The 16376-nt window shown below is 48.2% G+C and overlaps 1 protein-coding gene across 2 annotated transcripts in view; it reads right to left on the bottom strand.

Annotated features, from left to right (window-relative positions):
• Positions 1-16376, bottom strand: part of MYO7B (myosin VIIB) — a 138431-nt gene that overhangs the window by 91575 nt on the left and 30480 nt on the right. For both annotated transcript variants that reach the window (XM_074334550.1, XM_074334554.1), the window contains exons 2-5: positions 10968-11009; positions 3851-3964; positions 2675-2827; positions 1123-1307 (exon numbers count right to left, since the gene is read on the bottom strand). In XM_074334550.1, coding sequence (XP_074190651.1) covers positions 1123-1307; positions 2675-2827; positions 3851-3964; positions 10968-11009 — 494 coding nt within the window. The remainder of the gene's footprint in view (positions 1-1122; positions 1308-2674; positions 2828-3850; positions 3965-10967; positions 11010-16376) is intronic.

The following is a 16376-nucleotide window of genomic DNA, read 5'->3' as shown; positions in this document are numbered from 1 at the left end:
AGCCTGAGAGGCAGAGCACCAGCACCTTGGCGCAGTAACCCCCTTCACTCGGAGAAGTGGAAATCACCTCACCTCTGTCTTCCTTCCAGAGCCCTGGGTTTGAATTTACTACTTAACAGCTACGGGCTCTGGGAAAGGATCTCAAGCTCTCTCGTTGTAGGTGTCCCCAACGGTAGAACAGGAATAAGAGTATCTATTCAGAGGGTTGCTGAGAACATGAAGCGTGATAACTTGTGCTGTAGGACTTCCTTCTGGCTTCTGTTCCAACGTGCCCTCCTCAGGGAGGCTGTGTCTGGTCTGCCCTTCCTCCTAAAGCAGTAGCCCCGGCACTCTCTTTTTCTCTTTCTTTGCAGTGTTTTTCTTCAAAGCAAGTTGAAAACCTTGCTTATTGTCTGCCTGTCTGTCTCCCTTCTAGAATGGAAGCTCCTTGAGGCAGGGACTGTAAATCTGTTTCACTGGCTTTGGTCTCCCCATGCTAGGGCTTTGTGGGACACACAGCTGGAGTAACTGGAGCATAACAGAAGAGCGAGTGAATGAATGAATGAATGAATGGCTCTACTAGAGCACCCATCAATGTGCCCTGTAGCCAAATTCCCCCTCCTGCTTCCTCCCTTTCTCCCACCCCCACCAGGAGGGCCTGTGCAGGAAGCAGAGAAGTCAGGCCAGGCAAGGACTCTGAAACAGGGTCAGGGCCTGGACTGGAGGGAGGGTACATCCCTTCTGGGCCCCAGTGACAGGAGAGCTGCCATCTGGAGTGCGGCTTCCCTGTCGTCACCTGAGGCCTGCCTTGAGGTTTCTTTTTTGAGTGACACCTCACCTGTTTGACCCTGGCACCCTCAAGTGCCTATGCCTGGTTACATTTCTAAATGAGCCTTCCTTGTCTCATGGGCGGTCTAGGCACTGTTGAGACAGTGGAAGAGCAGGTTCTGAAGGAAGGAAACCTTGGGAGGACTTTTTGGGGTGGGGGGCAGCTCACGTGCTGTTGGGGAGGGTGCTGCAGGGTCATGGGAGCCCTTCCTCACATGCGCCTGCAGAAAGGTTAGGAAGCGGAGGCGCTCCCTCCTGTACAAGTGGTGCTGTGTGGCCCCCCCGCCCTGCCCCGGACATGGGGCCTGCCCCCACCTGATAATACAGCACTGGTCCCTCTTGTTCCTCTTCATGTTGAAGTAGCAGCTGTTGGCGATGGTGAAGACATGTGGAGGCAGCTCACCTGCGTGGTGTGTGTAGTGCAGCTGCACCTGCTCTAGAGTGTAGAGGGGCAGCACCTGGAACGGGTTCACGGCCACCAAGATGGAGCCCGTGTACGTCTGAGGAAGGGAGCAGGAGGTTAGTGTCTTCCACTCTGAAGGCCAGAGCTGCCCAGCACTGACCTTGGCCTGGGGTGCAGCCCCCCGAGCGCTGCATGGGGAAGGGGTTCTGTTCTGTCCGGGAGGCAGACAGATCCTTCCTCTGGCAAGACAGGGACATTTACTATGAGTGAGGCAGGGGGTGCCTTCACAGGAAGCTTAAATGAGGTGGCCGCTAGTAACTTGTAGCATGCCATGTGGTACTGAGGGGAGACTTGATAAAAGTAGGCTGTATGTATGAAGTAGTGTTCACCTGCCTCCTGCAGGGCCTCCATGAGGCTTGTCAGCAACTGCAGCCCCCACGGATCCCTCCTGGGCCCCCTGTTCAGGACCACCTGCTCATGTGCAATGCCCACCAGCCCTGCCTGCCCCTCTGCGGGTGGGATGGGGGCAGCCATCTCAACAAGCCACACGATCATCCCCATCTTAGTCTTCATTTTAGGACTGTGGAGGACAAGCTCTCTCATTGCAAGGACTATGACAACCAGGTAAAGAAGGCAAGCGTTGGCTCTTTGGGATGGACACAGTGCCCTTGGTCTTCTCCTTAGCAGCCTGGGAGCTCTGGTGCGTGCCCAGCAGGAGCAGGTTCAGGGTCCTCGTCCCCTCCCTGCAGGGCTGCCTCCCTCTCCTCTCAGCCTTGCCCCTACTCAGGCCCCTGCTCACTCTCCCATTCTCCTCTGCATCCTAGGAGAAGAGCTGGTCAGAGCCAATGGAGCCAATAGGTCTGTGACAGGCCCAGGCCACGCCCCTTTAGGCAAAGTGGGTGTCAGTTTTGGAATACCACCTGTCCTGGGAAAGTCTGCCCTGGAACAGGGATGTGAGCCTTAGGGCTGGGTTGAGCCTCCCATCCACTGCCAGGATTGGGAAAAGGCCCCACATCTACACACGTGGCCTTCCTGGCAGTCACAAGACTCACTTCACAGGAGGGCAGGGTGACCTGGTGACCCTGTCTCTGTCACATGCCTACGAAGGGGGCTTCCAGAGACTATAACCATCCCATGGCCTCTGGTCCACTCAGACATCGGAGCAGACCTGACGCTCAGCCACAAATGAAAGGAAGAGGCAGCACTAACTGAGCACCTACTGTATGACAGGCACTGTGCTGGCATGCTACGTGCCAGCATTCTGTGCCCTCCAGGGGATTAGGGAGCAGAAGTAGAGACAAGTTAGGTACTTTCATCACATCATAGAGTCAGGGCGTGGGGAGCAGACTGAACCCGGTGTCCCTAGCTCCACACTCCCAGTCGCAGTGTCCCTCCACAGCCAGGAAGTGAGCATGTGTGGACCCAGCCCACTGTGGGAAGCCCAGCACAGACGCGGGGACTCACATAGATCTTGTGCTGCTGGTAGCGGATGAGCAGGTTGTGCACTATGCCCGCCTCATTCAGGTCACCCAGGTGGATCATGTCATCTACACCCTGGGCTGAGTTGGGGTGCATGGGGCTGAGGGTGCCAAAGTCTTCTGCTTGGATCCAGTGTTCCTGGAACGAAGGGCACACACTCCCCTGAAGGGCAGCCTCTGCATGGACCAACCCACTCCAAGTTCTCAACAGATCAGCTGACGTGGCCACCCATCCTGGCCAGTGTTAGTCTGTACTTAAGGTCAAGAGACACCCAGACAGTATCAGGTCAGTCTATATCTGGAGTCAGCACGTGTCTAGGGCCAGGTGTCAGTGTGCAGCTGGGGACTAGGAGTGCATTTCAGACCAGGGTCAGAGGTCTGACCTGACATAAGCCAGAAGTTATGTGTGGCTGTGATTGGGACCAAGGACAGTTTGCATCTGGTAGCCTCACAGATTGTTGGAATGAAAATATGCAAGTAAAAGTGTTTTTTAACTGCAGAACATAATTTTGCAAATAGAGATATTATTGTTAATATTCTACTGGTTTCCATAACATGGAGCTCCCAGGCTACAGTCTAGAATCTTCTCCCAACTCTGCACCACTGAACTCAGCAGAAGGCTGAAGAGGAGGCATCAAGCGACCAGCTTGGCCCCTTCCACAACGCCCAGGTGGCTGAGCTGACCTCCTGCAGCTACCCACAGCTTCCTACATCTTTCTTACCTGGGCTTTTTTTGCTCAGCTTGAGCCAAGTCTCATTTCCTTCCTCCTGACATTCTGGGGCCCTCCCGTCCAAGCACCTTTCTCACACACCTTTCCTTCCTACCTTCTTAACTCTCCAGGGACTCGTCCTTTACTTTGCAAACCAGCTTTCTGCCCTTCCCCCTCTTTGCCACAGCCCCTATCCCACATCACTCCTTCCTACCCCCCTGATTGTCCTAGTTTTTCCATCTGCCAACCCATTGTTCACTTTTTCACTATAGGAACAGCCCCCAAGAAAGACATTGCAACCTTCACCATGACAGGATCCCCCTCTGTCCTGCCATGCAGGCTCCCCACCTGGTGTTAGGGAATAGCACCAGAGGTGGGAGGGGCTCAGAGCCCTTGGGGGGATGAGGGCACTGAGAAGGCCCAGCCTCCCGAGAAAGCCTGTCCACACTGACCTTGCCCTCGTCATCTTCAACCAAGATCTTGCCGGGCTTCATTTCTTTGACGATGCCCCCAATGGCAATGCTGGTTTTGTTTGCAGAGTTGGGGTTCAGCCATACATGGTCACCCTAGAGCACAGGGGGAAGACAGTGGTTGGATCCCTGCTCCACCTTCCCCTTCCTGCTCAGGACTTACCTGTCCTAGGGCTGTCCCTCCCAACTAAGAGCTCCCAAGGTGGTTGTGCACCTTCTCTCCCTCATCCTTCTCTTCCTGCTCCTTTTCCCCCCCTCCTTTACACCCCTCCTTGACAGGAGAGTAATGGCAAATGGCAGTGGGAGTATCCCTGGTCTAGCTTTGTTCTAAGAAACAGACACGCCATATTTGCAGGAAGCAGTTTCTCTGTGAGGTAGAAAAAGAGAATCTTTGTCTTGTGAATAGCCCTGTGGTACCCAAACCCATTGGCTGGGGAGAAGTGAAGACAAATCTCACTAGATTTCTGCTAAACCTGCAACATGGCATTAACCCACATAAACCTTCTGATCCAAAAAAGGTTCACCCCGCTCAAAGAGGGGTGATCCAAGAGGGACCAGCACAGGTCTACATGCAAAGATACTGAAATCGAAAGGGAGGAATGGAACAGTTGAATAACACCAGGAAAAGCAAACAAACAAACAGTGGAAAGTTGCAACCAGGTATTTCGTCATGATTTCCAAAAACTTACTGACGTGCAGATCACATGCAAAAGTGCTCAGAAATTAGATGGTGAGACGACTGAAAGGATGAGACATTAATTCACAGAACTCAAGAAAGAAATGGAGGAAAAGAAATACACAGGTCAGAAATGAAAGCAACATTGGACACAACAACAGGGAAACACAATAACACTGCTAAAAGTATGGTGAACATCATAGAAGACAACGTAAAAAAATAATATAAACGAAATCACTTTAAATTGGAGCCAGAGCTGCTGTCCCAGAGGAACTGCTTGCTCGTCTTATGCCTCAAGACTCAGAATGTGAAAACAGGGCAAAATAACCTTTGGACTGGGACTAAAGCAAACTTGTGTCTCAAAAAACTATTTGCCTTTTTAACAAGAAAGCAGATATTATGACTTCTTGGCCTAATGACTGAAAATTAAAATCATTGTTTAGAATTACGTTAAAATCATTGTTTAGAATCACTATGTTAGCTTATCTGCACCTATAGCAATGCCTTCCTTCTATTGATGGAATTGTTCCCCTTCCCTTCTCATAAATATCCCTTACCTTTATCTCCTAATTGGAACATTATTTGGGTTTCTGCCTGAGTCAGTGCTTCACAAATAGCTGTTCTTATTGATTTCAAATAAATACTTGTTGCCTCTCACTTTGATCTCTTATTTTCAGGTTAACAATAGGAAGGAGAAAAATGAGCAAAATGACTTTGAAATTAAAAAAGATTAGAAAGAAAACAATAGATATGGAAGACAGGCAAAAATAGAAATAGTTGGACTGCCTAAAGAAGAAAACAAGACAAAAAAAAAGAAAGATTATTTAAAGATGTAATTTATGGCAACTTTCCGGAAATTAAAGAAGACTTGAATCTATGGATTGGAAACACACCAGGTACCAGGAAACAATGACAAGGAAAAATCAACTCTAGGACATATACTAGTAAAAGTTACTGGATTTCAAAAATAAAGAAATATTTTTTGGGGGGAGACAGACAAAAAGATCGGTTCACTTATGAGGAGAAAATTCAGGACAAATTCAAACCCTACATAAAAGCCAAACAACTGCTACAAAGATCTCAGGAAAAGAGTAATCCACCCATTAGAATGGCCAAAGCAAAGAAAACAACAAGTGCTGGCGAGGATGTGGAGAAAAGCCAGCGCTCGTGCACTGTAGGTGGGAATGTAAATCAGTACAGCCACTATGGAAAAGAGGATGGGGGGGGGGGGGTCCTCAAAAAATTAAAAATACAACTACCATATGACCCAGCATTCCCACTTTTGGGTATTTATCGGAAAGAATTCAAAGATGAGTCTTGAAGGGATATCTGCACCCCATGTTCGTGGCAACATTATTCACAACAGCCAAGAAGTGAGTGCACCCCAAATGTCCACTGACAGATGGGCAGATGAACACCTTGTAGTATATGCACATAATGGCATGTCATGCAGCCTTAAAAAGGAAGGAAATCCTGTCACATTCTACACTGTGGCTGGATCTCAAGGACCTTGAGCTAAGCAAAATAAGCCAGTCACAAAAGGACAAATACTGTTTGATTCCACTCAATGAAGCATCTAAAGTAGTCAACATCATAGACACAGAAAGTAGATAAGGCTGGAGGAGGAGTGAGGGACAGTAGTTTTCAGTGTTGTATAAAGGTTCAGTTTTGCAAGATGAAGTTCTTAGATCTGTGGCACACCAATGAGAATATAATTAACACTGCTGAACTATTAATATGTGCTTTAAAATGGTGAAGATGGTAAATTTGATATTATGTGTTTTTCACCACAATAATAAATAAATAAATACAATAATTTTTCACCCAAATTGTCATTCTAGAATAACATAACATTTTTGAAGGTGCAGTATTATTCCCATAAGCCTTATGGAAAAAAACAAGTAGGGGGCAAACTTCAATCAACAGTATAAAAGATGAAAAATCAATCCCCACCAACACACTTGGTCAGGAACTTTCCAAATACTTGGAAGACCGTAAAAGTTTTCAGAGAGAGAGAGAAAAAAAAGACTGGTATACAAAAGCCCAAGAATTAGAATGGTATCGGATTTCTCAATAGCAATGCTGGAAGCCAGAAACAATGTGGAGTAAATGTCTTCAAATTTCTCAGGGAAAATTATATCCAGATGGAATCTTATGCTCAACTGACCTCAAATGTGAAGGAAGGTGTTTTTTAGACATGCAAGTTGTCACATTTACCTCCCACGAGGAGCCCTTTCCTCAGGAAGGGATTACAGGATGTATTAGATCAAAACAAGGGAGTAAACCAAGAGAAAGAAAGACCTTGGGTCAGTGCAAAGGAGAGGAAAACGGAATGTCAGGATGGCTATGAAGGCGAGTCCAAGACAACGCAGAAATGGAAGATAGCAGTCTAGACATCATAGGTCAGCAACTCTGGGAGAGATTTCTTTCCTGAGGATGAAATTGAACTCCCAATGAATGAGAACATTTTGAAAGGAGATGGACATATCTGGGAGAAAGATGGGGGTGAAAATCATGATAAATATATAGAAAACTAAGCAGATGGGAGAGTAAGGACAATTACAAAGTCTACCAAAGGAAAACACAAGCACTTAGAGTACAATTGCATGACTCAACTGAGGGTAACATTTACTTAGATAAAATAAGTAAACTGCATACAGATCCGATTAAAACTAGGATTTAGTAATTTCAGGAGGTGGAGAGAAAGATACTGTCTGCATAAAGGGCAGGGTGTGAGAGTTAGGGGTGGGGAGCTAAGGCCTTTCTCACATAGTAAAGTCCTTAATAGACGATGCCTGAAGCTAAACACTCAACTAGCACTGTGGCATGTTTTTTAGAGATATAGAGTGAAAGATCAGAGAATCAACTGGAAGGGTTGACTGTGGTTACCTCTGGGGAAGAAGAAGTGATTCTTTAAACTGGGTGCTTATGCCACTTTATAAAAATAAAAGCTAAATTGAAAAAGAACCAGCAAGGAGCAACTGCTACCCGATGCAGAAGGTCAGCCTGAGCAACAGACTCTGCTCATGGAACTGTTGGGTTGGTGCCAAAGTCATTGCGGTTTTTGCAGTTGTTCTTAACCATTTAAACTGCAATTACTTTTGCACCAACCTAATAATTAAAGTCCATCAGAACCTGAGACCTGGGGAAAGCTTCCTTACAACAGGATGAAATTCCAGTGTGAATCATTGCACTGCACAGCTGAAACAGCTGGCAGATCACTAAAGTGAGAAGATTAAAAATCAAAGACACGATGGAATCTCAGAGCAAAATTGGTATGAAGCAGAGCTGAAAAAGAGAGAGAGACCACTTCCAGTCCAGACTGAGTGATGAGGCATCAGCCCACCACGAGCTGGAAGAATAAATAAAAGAGTTGGAACATGAGTTTTGTTCACTTTATTTGGCTGAAGCTCTGTTAGGAAATAATGAGACGCCAACCAGCAAAAAATAGAGCATCTTCATGAACTCTATTGGCAGAAAAAGATGACTGTGCAGAAGCAGCTGAATCAAGAAAAGAATGATCAAGAAGAGAAAAAGCAGAACTATCAGCTGAAAAGGAAGTAAAAGTCCATATTGAGATTCAAGAAGCAGGCTGAGCTACAGAATCAGAGGGCTCTGCAGCGCCTGCATTGCTGTCCGTGGCAAGGAGTACCTGACAACCAGCTCTGCCTGTGCTGCAGAACGAGCTCGTGTGGGAGAGAAGGTGGTAGTCTTCCAGCAGGAGACAGAAACTGCTACAAGGAAGCCCAAAGACCCAAAGCCAGGAACAATCCACTCCTGGAGACTTCACCGTCAGATGCCTTCACACTGCTGTCTCCCGAGATGGGCGCGCTCTTTTGGCCCTGTGCCCAAGCCTATGTGCCCATCCACCCTGTCTTCTTCTTCCTATGGTAGCAGAGACAGGCCTAGAGATGGCTCTGTGCCTGCAGACGGCTCATGGAGGAGCCTCCCGCAGGAGGCCTCTGGTCTAAGCCCCGGCACAGGGCCAGCAGGAGACCCCCAGAAGCCTGGTCCTTCCACAGGGATGAGAGCATGGTTACCACTGCCATGGGCCCAGTTTTTTTCCCAGGAATGCTTCCCAACCAGTGCCTGGTCATTGGACCACTTCCCTATCTGTTAAGGCATGGATTAAATGAGGACAAGGAATGAGTGATTTACCATCAAGCTTAATGAATATTTATGGCTTCATGAATTGGGGACTGTGACAATCTGACAGAGAGGCACTTCAAATTTTAAAATATTTCTATCCAGTCTTGCCCATTGAAGGGTCCCCAGTCCGTCTGCACAACATTCATAGTTCTCATTTGGAAGGAAAATGGGGTTTCATTAAACAGACCAAAAACCAGGCCGCCCCATTTATTTGACGGATGGTCATAGTGAAGTTGAGAGAAAGGAGAGGCCTGGCTAAGGTCACACAGCGAGTGAATGGCAGGGCTTTCCCATACTTCTGAAGTGTGAAAATCAAATTTCTCCAATTCAAATCCTATTTTAATTATATTAGAAAAGTTCACTGGCCTGGGGTAGGGAAGTCCACTACTAATTGCTTTTTAAAAAATAAAGGCTTTTTCCATGATGTAGTTATTCAACATGCTTTTCTTAATAATAGAGATTAGAGTAAAACATAAAGCTTGTTATGGACTGAATTGTGTCACCCCACTGATATGTTGAAGCCTTAACCTGCAATGTGAACATATTTGGACAATGAGACTTTAAGGAGGTAATTAAAGTTAAATAAGGTCACAAGGGTGGGCCCTGATCCAGTAGTCCTGGTGTCCTTATAAGAAGAGTGCTCTTTCTCTGGGAGCGCACAGAGGAAGGCCGTGTGAGGACACTGTAAGAAGATAGCCTTCTGCAAGCCAGGAAGAGAGCCGTCACCAGGAACCAGGCATGCAGATCTCAGAGTTTTAGCTTCTAGAACTATGAGAACTATGAGAAATGAATTTCTGTTGTTTAAGTAATCCAGTCTGTGGTATTTTGTTACGGCGGCCTGAGCAGACTGATAGAAAGCCCCTTTGAAGTCAGACAGACCTGGGTGCTAATCCCTACTCTATATTCCATGAGCTATGGTATATGGCCTTGGGCAAGTCACTTTAACCTCTCTGAGCTCCAGTTTCCTCACCTATTGAAAGGAACAACTTCACAGGGCTGTTGTAAAGATGACATGTAATGGGTAAGTAGTCTCAATAGTGCCCTGCGCAGAGTAGTCATAGATAGAAGATGTGCCAGCAATAAGTTCAGCACGGTTCTGCCCTCCATTCAATAATCATTTGGGCCCTCTGAAGGGTTCTCTGATAAATAAGACCATCACCCTCCTCTCAGGGAACTTGCAATCTTAGAAGATAGAGCAGGACACAATTGCAGTTGAGAGTCTCTCTCTAAACTGCTGGAAGTAAGTCCTGTTCCCAGTGGGACCCTTGGCGCTAACACACTGCACTGGTGTGTTCCTGTCTGACTTGAGCTTGGCTTTACCTCATCCCTCTGCGTGCCCCAGGGTGCTACCCAGCTCTGATGTCTGTGGTTTACTTACCAAAGCCCTTGCAACCTGAATCTGTAGACCACACATGTTCTCTCTCCAGCCTGAAACAACCTCATCTCTCTTTTATAACTGAAAAAAACTACCCTGGCTGCCTGTTCTGTGAGTCAGGAACTCCCTGCACATCCACTCACAGGAGCCCTGAGGCGCATGTTTGGGGTTGCTGCCCCCTCTCAGCAGTGTGGATGCAGGAGACAGTGGCCGCTTTGTGGCTTTGCATTCAGGAGGAGAATATTTGGGGCATTATCTTATCAAAAAGGATGCTGCAGCACTCTGGCTTTCCTGGGTTTGGGCTAGAATTCTGGAGGGCAGGGAAGGACACCTGAGCTGATTTGGGGGCTCTCCTCTGGGCTCCCCAGTCCCTGAGCTTCTCAGTCATGCAGGCACACAGCACCCAGGGTACCTAGAGGCCTGTCCTCCCACCCTTCCCCCAGGGCAGGGCCGGGTCTCAGTGTTTGTCTGTAAATGCAAGACTCATTTGCTCCCTTTCCACCTGGAGCTGTGTGCTGGCTGCTGGGACCAGCTGGCAGGCAACAGAGTTGGCTGAGCTGAAGGAAGATGACGCAGAGCCCTGGTAGCAGTTTCCCAGTGTTTATTCCTGCCCTCTGGGCGAGCGCCCTACAACTGCTGCAATGAGACAGCAAACGAGAAATGCCTTTGTCAAGACATTTTAAGTCTACATATAAGTGAGGGATTCCTGAGCACATGTGGTCCCTGAGAAGGCCCGTTTTCTTTAGACAATGTCATCTGTCTTGTTCCTAACACTTTATTGTTGACCCCTGGTAGGGTCGCACTGCCTGACTTCTTTCTGTGGGAGTGATTTGCCTCGGCCTTTCGGCCTTTTGTAATTGCCACAAACCATCCCAAGCTGGAACACATGCAGTTCTTACCAGCCTGAAGATAGACATCCTGAGACAGCGGCTCCTGGCAGCCTGTGTGTGAGAGAAAGCAGAATGTCAGTTCCCAGGCCCTGACTCAGAGCCCCTGGGGAGCGAGTGTGTTCATCAGTGTACCCCCCAGTGCCTGGCCTGGGGCTGCACTGCAGAACTGACTCTTGAATAAATAAATCATTGTCCCATCCAACTATAAGAAGATGTGCTCTCAGTCTTTCATCCTGTCTCATCTTCAATGAACATTTATTTTGCTTTTGGCACTGGGCTCAACATAGGGCATGGGGGTGGTTCTGAACATATTTAAAGCACAGTCCCTGTCACCGAGAAGCACACGTTTTATATGGTCAGACATCCATGGAAACCAGTCATCACCCTACGCCATGGGGGCACTGAGGTGAGCCCCAGGTAGCTACAGACATGTGACACTTTACCTAAAGCTCACAGCACCTGGAAACACAGGTGCGCCCCCGTTCCATACACGGGGCTTGATAAGGGAAAGGTGGCCCAGCTGATGGACAGCACAGCTGGGAATCCAGCCTGGATCTGCCCTGTCACACCTGCCCACTGTGCCTGGCTGCCCTCCAGCTGGCCGCTCGAGAGCAGAGGCTGGAGGCGAGGCAAGGCCCTAATCTGAAGGAGGGCCCTGCTGCCACTGTCCCACCTAGGGTTCTGGCCCCTTGCCCTCCGTGCACTGAGTGTGTGAGGCAGACAGCTGTTTTGCTCACCAGCTCCCTGCATCCAGCACAGACCTGCCTCCAGGATGGGACCAGTGGGTATCTGTTCAATGAAACGCTGAATGAAGTCCCTGGGAGGATTCACATTGAAGACAGCTCCACAGGTGAGTAAGGACTCACAGTGGGAGGAGGGAGGGGTGTTCTCCAAGGACAGGGCAGCTTCCACAAGGCAGGAGGGAAAGTGACCGTGTCATGACCGACGTGACCGGAGGGGCAGCGTGTGTAGTAAGCAGACCGAGGGGAGGTAAGGAGAGAGGGGTGTAGGTGGCAGCTCAATGTGACAGTCTTTTCGCTATTCTGTTCTGCTGGATGAGGAATTTTATTATTCCAATTTTTATTTAAGGCACAAGTATTTATACATTTAATGACAATATAAAACTAACAGCATTTGTTGAGCACCTATAAGGTAAAAGGCAATAATTAGACTATTAGATTCCTTTTTAAGGTCTGAGGTTACATTTCCCTCCCTAACCCCAAAGAAGCATGGTATCTCTTCCCTGGGTCCTGTCCACACTTCTGTCTCCTGAGGACAGATGGGAAGAAGGAGCTTGTGGCACAGAGTCTGACAATCTAGGAAGGGTGTTCTGGGGGTGCTGCAGCCTGGCCTCCCCAGGAGGCTCAGGGCCTGGGCCTCTGGCAACAGGGCTGACCCCAGGTGAGAGTGTGTCCCCAGGAGCCTGGGGAGGGACTGGGTACAGTGAGAGAGCTGGCTCTGTCACCTACCCGCTGCAGGAGCTGAAGAAGGGCCTGCGTGTGACTTAACACACTCCTTCTTGAAATAGGAATGCCGGGGTTTTGCAGGCAGCTGTGAGGTCAGTGATACCCGGGAGCACTCCCAAAATGTTTGTGTCCCCCAGGAAGCTCTGCTGAGGGCCCTGAGGGATTGTCATGCCCAGGCAGGAGGCTGCTGACAGGGTCTCCCAGATTCCCTCTCCTCTGTCCTAGGGAAGGGGCCCAGGTGACTGCCTACCGCCACCTGGACACCTGCAGCCAACATGGACCCTGCCAGGCAAGGCTTTGGAATCTGCTAGTCCTCGTTTTAAAGGCAGAAACCGGACGAACCACGATTAACAGCTGCCCCAGGGAAGACTTCCAGGGTGGCAGCACTGCTCCGAGAAGAAATGCTGCTGTGCCCTTCCACAGGGGAGACAGTGGAGGGTGGGAAACATTGAGACTTTGCAAACATTATCCAACTGGTTAGCGAAGAAAGGGATGCTTCTACCCAACTACGAGTATGAAATCCATCCTGTTTGCCCTACTTTCCTGTCTGGGAAAAGTTTGAGAGCCTGTATGAAAAGGCAAAGAAGACTTAATGGAATCCAGACTCCCAGGCAGCTCTTTCCAAGGAATACTGGTTGGTCTTCCCACTGCACACGTGTAACCCAGGGAGGTGGCAAGTAAAACAGGCACAGAGGCCGTTGCTCTGCCTCTAGCTCCACACTGTCACTCTTGTTCCTCACTTCTCCACATCAGGTAGAAATCTGGGGCTTACCCATGGTTCCTGGCTCTGTCATCCTCTGTCACCCATGGCATCTGACCTTCACGTACATACACCATGTCATCGCTCTCCAGACACCAGAATCTGCTTCACAGGTGCCCCCTGCCAGTCCTGTTCCCCCTGGGGCATGACTTGCCCCATGTCCTGGACTCCCATCACTCTGATCCCCAGGCTCTGGTGACCTCCACGTCCCTGCGACTGGCCCTGGTCTTCCCATGTCCCAGACTGCTCCACATCGGAAGCCGTCTCTCGAAAAAAAAAAAAAAGAAAAAAAAAAAAAAAAAGAAGCTGTCTCTCCCAGCTGCCACTTTCCAGACAGTCAGCCAGTACCATGTGCTCCCCGCAGAAGCATTTCCTCGTGACCTCTCACCCCTTGGCTCCTCTGTTTCTCCCCAATCTGTCAAGCTGCATCCTAGTTCCAGTTGTGTCCCAAACAGCCTAGAAACTGCCTTAAATCTTTTTTAGAATACAGTGGTTTTATAAATACCCATTAAACCGAATACACAAATAAAGTACAATAAGCTGCACACACGGGGACCCCTCTGGCCCACCATCCCTGGTGAACTCTGCTCTCACCTGCAAAGTCCCGGCCAAGGATGGGCCACACCCCCACCCAGACAGGGGCCAGAGGACCCTTCTGTGGGCCCTAGGGAGGTCTTTCAGGGAAAACAAACACTATTTCAAAGTTCCCTCCCACAACTCACTCTGCAGAACCTTGACCTGCGCCACTGAAAAAGGAAAAACCACACTCAGCTTCCAGCTTTGCCCACTGCCTGCCTTCCCAGGGGAAGGGACCCCTGACACCCCACACTCACGCCTCCAGCCCTGCCATCTCTGGCCCTCTCCCTCAGGGCCTTGGCTTTATCAGTTACTGTAGTGGTTAAAATAAGTCCACAAATTCTTTGACACCTCTCCCTTCACAAGATGGAGACTTGTTCTCCCATCTTGAGTGTGGACTTAGTGATTCACTTCTACCAGATATAATAAGGTGGAAGTGATGAAGCGTAGCTTCTAAGATGAGTGCATAAAAGGCTTTGTGGCTTTCTTTGCTCTCTCTAGGATTGCTCAGCTTGAGGGAACTTGCTGTCATGTCAGGAGGACACTCAAGCAGCCAGGAGCAGGGTCCCACGTGGTAAGGAACTGAGGTCTCCAGCCTACAGCCAGTGACCCTGGAAGCAGATCTTCCGGCCCTGTCAAAGCCTCAGATGACCACAGCTCCAGCCAGCATCCTGACTGCAACCTTCTTATGGGCTGAATTCCATCTCCCCAAATTCATATGTTGAAGTCCTAACCCCTAGGACCTCAGAATGGGACTGTATATGGAAATAAAGCCTTTAAAGAGGTGATGAGGTAAATGTCTAACCACTATGTTGTTTTGTACACACCCAAAACTAATAATAATTAAAAAAAAAAAAGCAACTGAAGCTTAACTGTTACAAGTTTGATATCAAAAGATATATATATATATATGAGATATTTTTAATAAAAAATACTTAGGAGAAAACAAAAGAAAAATAAAATGAGGCTGTTGGGGTGGGCCCTAATCCAACATGACTATCCTTGTAAGAAGAGGAAGAAATACCAGAGGCATATGTGCATTCAGGGGTGACCATATGAGGACAAAGCAGCAAGAGGGTGGCTATCTGAAAGCCAGGCAGAGAGGCCTCGGAACGAAAACAACCCTGCCAGCATCTTGGTGTTGCACTTCCAGCTCCAGCACCATGGGAACATAAATTTCTGTTGTTTAAGCTGCGTAGTCTGTGCCATTTTGTTAAAGCAGCCCTAGCAAAGTAATGCAAACCTCATGAGGGTCCCTGGCCCAGAAACGCCCAGCTAAGCTGCTCTTAGATTTCTGACCCTCAGAAACTGTATGAGATAATAAATATTTGTTGTTTAAGCTGCCAAAATTTGGAGTAATTTGTTATGCAGCAATAGATAACTAATACAATTACCCTTCTCACATCTTTATCCATTCTCACTCTTCTGGCCTTTCCACTCTGCATAGAGATAAACTCAGATCTAATGTCTTAAAATGAATTTTCTTGGCGTCATGACACCTTCCAGCTACTGCCGTCCCTTGCTTTTATTCCACAGCTGAGCTGCTTGAAGGAGTTGCCCCATTATGCTGCCTCCACTGTCTCACCTCCATGCCTTTCCAGCCCTGGGTCACACACATGTGCCCAAAAACACTGCACTGACCCCTCTAGGACCAACACTGCCTAAGTCCTATAGCTTCATTCTGTCTTGCTCTCTCAATGCTGAGACTCTCAGCCATGCCCCTTTTCCGAATGGCACCCCCTTGGCTTCTGTAGGACTTTATTTCCCTGCCTTTCCTTACCTCTGAAAGTACTTTCAATCTCCTCCTAGGGCCCCTTCCCTCACCTTGACCTCTTGGTTTCTGAGAGAGATGCTGATTGTTTCTTTCTGCCTGGCATGCCTTCCTCTGTTTCCTTTTGGGGAAATTCTTCTCCCCTTCTCTACAACATGTTTCTGATGGGGGACTGTGAATCATGGTACCCCAGAACGGGTGTAAGACTCAAGTGAGGACCAATCACAGGTGTTCCCTGGGATGTTATAAATTGGAGCTGGGCATTGGTTTTCCTCTTTAATTTTAATGTTATAAAATGTAATTCCAGAACTGCCAAAACTATGGTCCTAGTTTCTTGAAAATAGGTGGTTTGAGAGAATAAATTTGGTAGGAAGGGAGAGAAGGAGACAAAAAACAGAAATCCTGTCTCTGCCTTTTTGCACTAAGCCATTTGGATTCTGTCATTGAAACCAAGGAATTCTCATAGATCTGGTGGCCCTCATTCTATTCTCTTTCAGCCTGTACAGTCCCGTTGTGCATTCCCACCCCCTTCCAGGACCACTGCCAGAGGCAAAGCACCACTGGGTCCCAAATCAATGTCTCCAACCCTCTTTATTCTGAGCTCGTGACCCACGAATGCCCTATTTCTCTGAATATCTACCAACAGATGTGCTATGGGCACATCAAACTCAACATAACCACAGCAACTCATCTCCTTATCTCAATAAATGAAATTAGCAACTGATGAAGAAAACACTTGAGTCATCCTATTACCCTCATGTTGAAATGATTGCTGGGATCTGAAAATTTTATCTTTTAAAAATTTGAAGCTTCCGGGCCGGCCCGGTGGCTCAGGCGGTTAGAGC

The sequence above is a fragment of the Rhinolophus sinicus genome, linkage group LG01, assembly GCF_036562045.2.
Source record: "Rhinolophus sinicus isolate RSC01 linkage group LG01, ASM3656204v1, whole genome shotgun sequence".
NCBI lineage: Eukaryota > Metazoa > Chordata > Mammalia > Chiroptera > Rhinolophidae > Rhinolophus > Rhinolophus sinicus.
The sequence above is the reverse complement of the archived record's forward strand: the minus strand, read 5'-3'. Positions and strand labels throughout refer to the sequence as shown.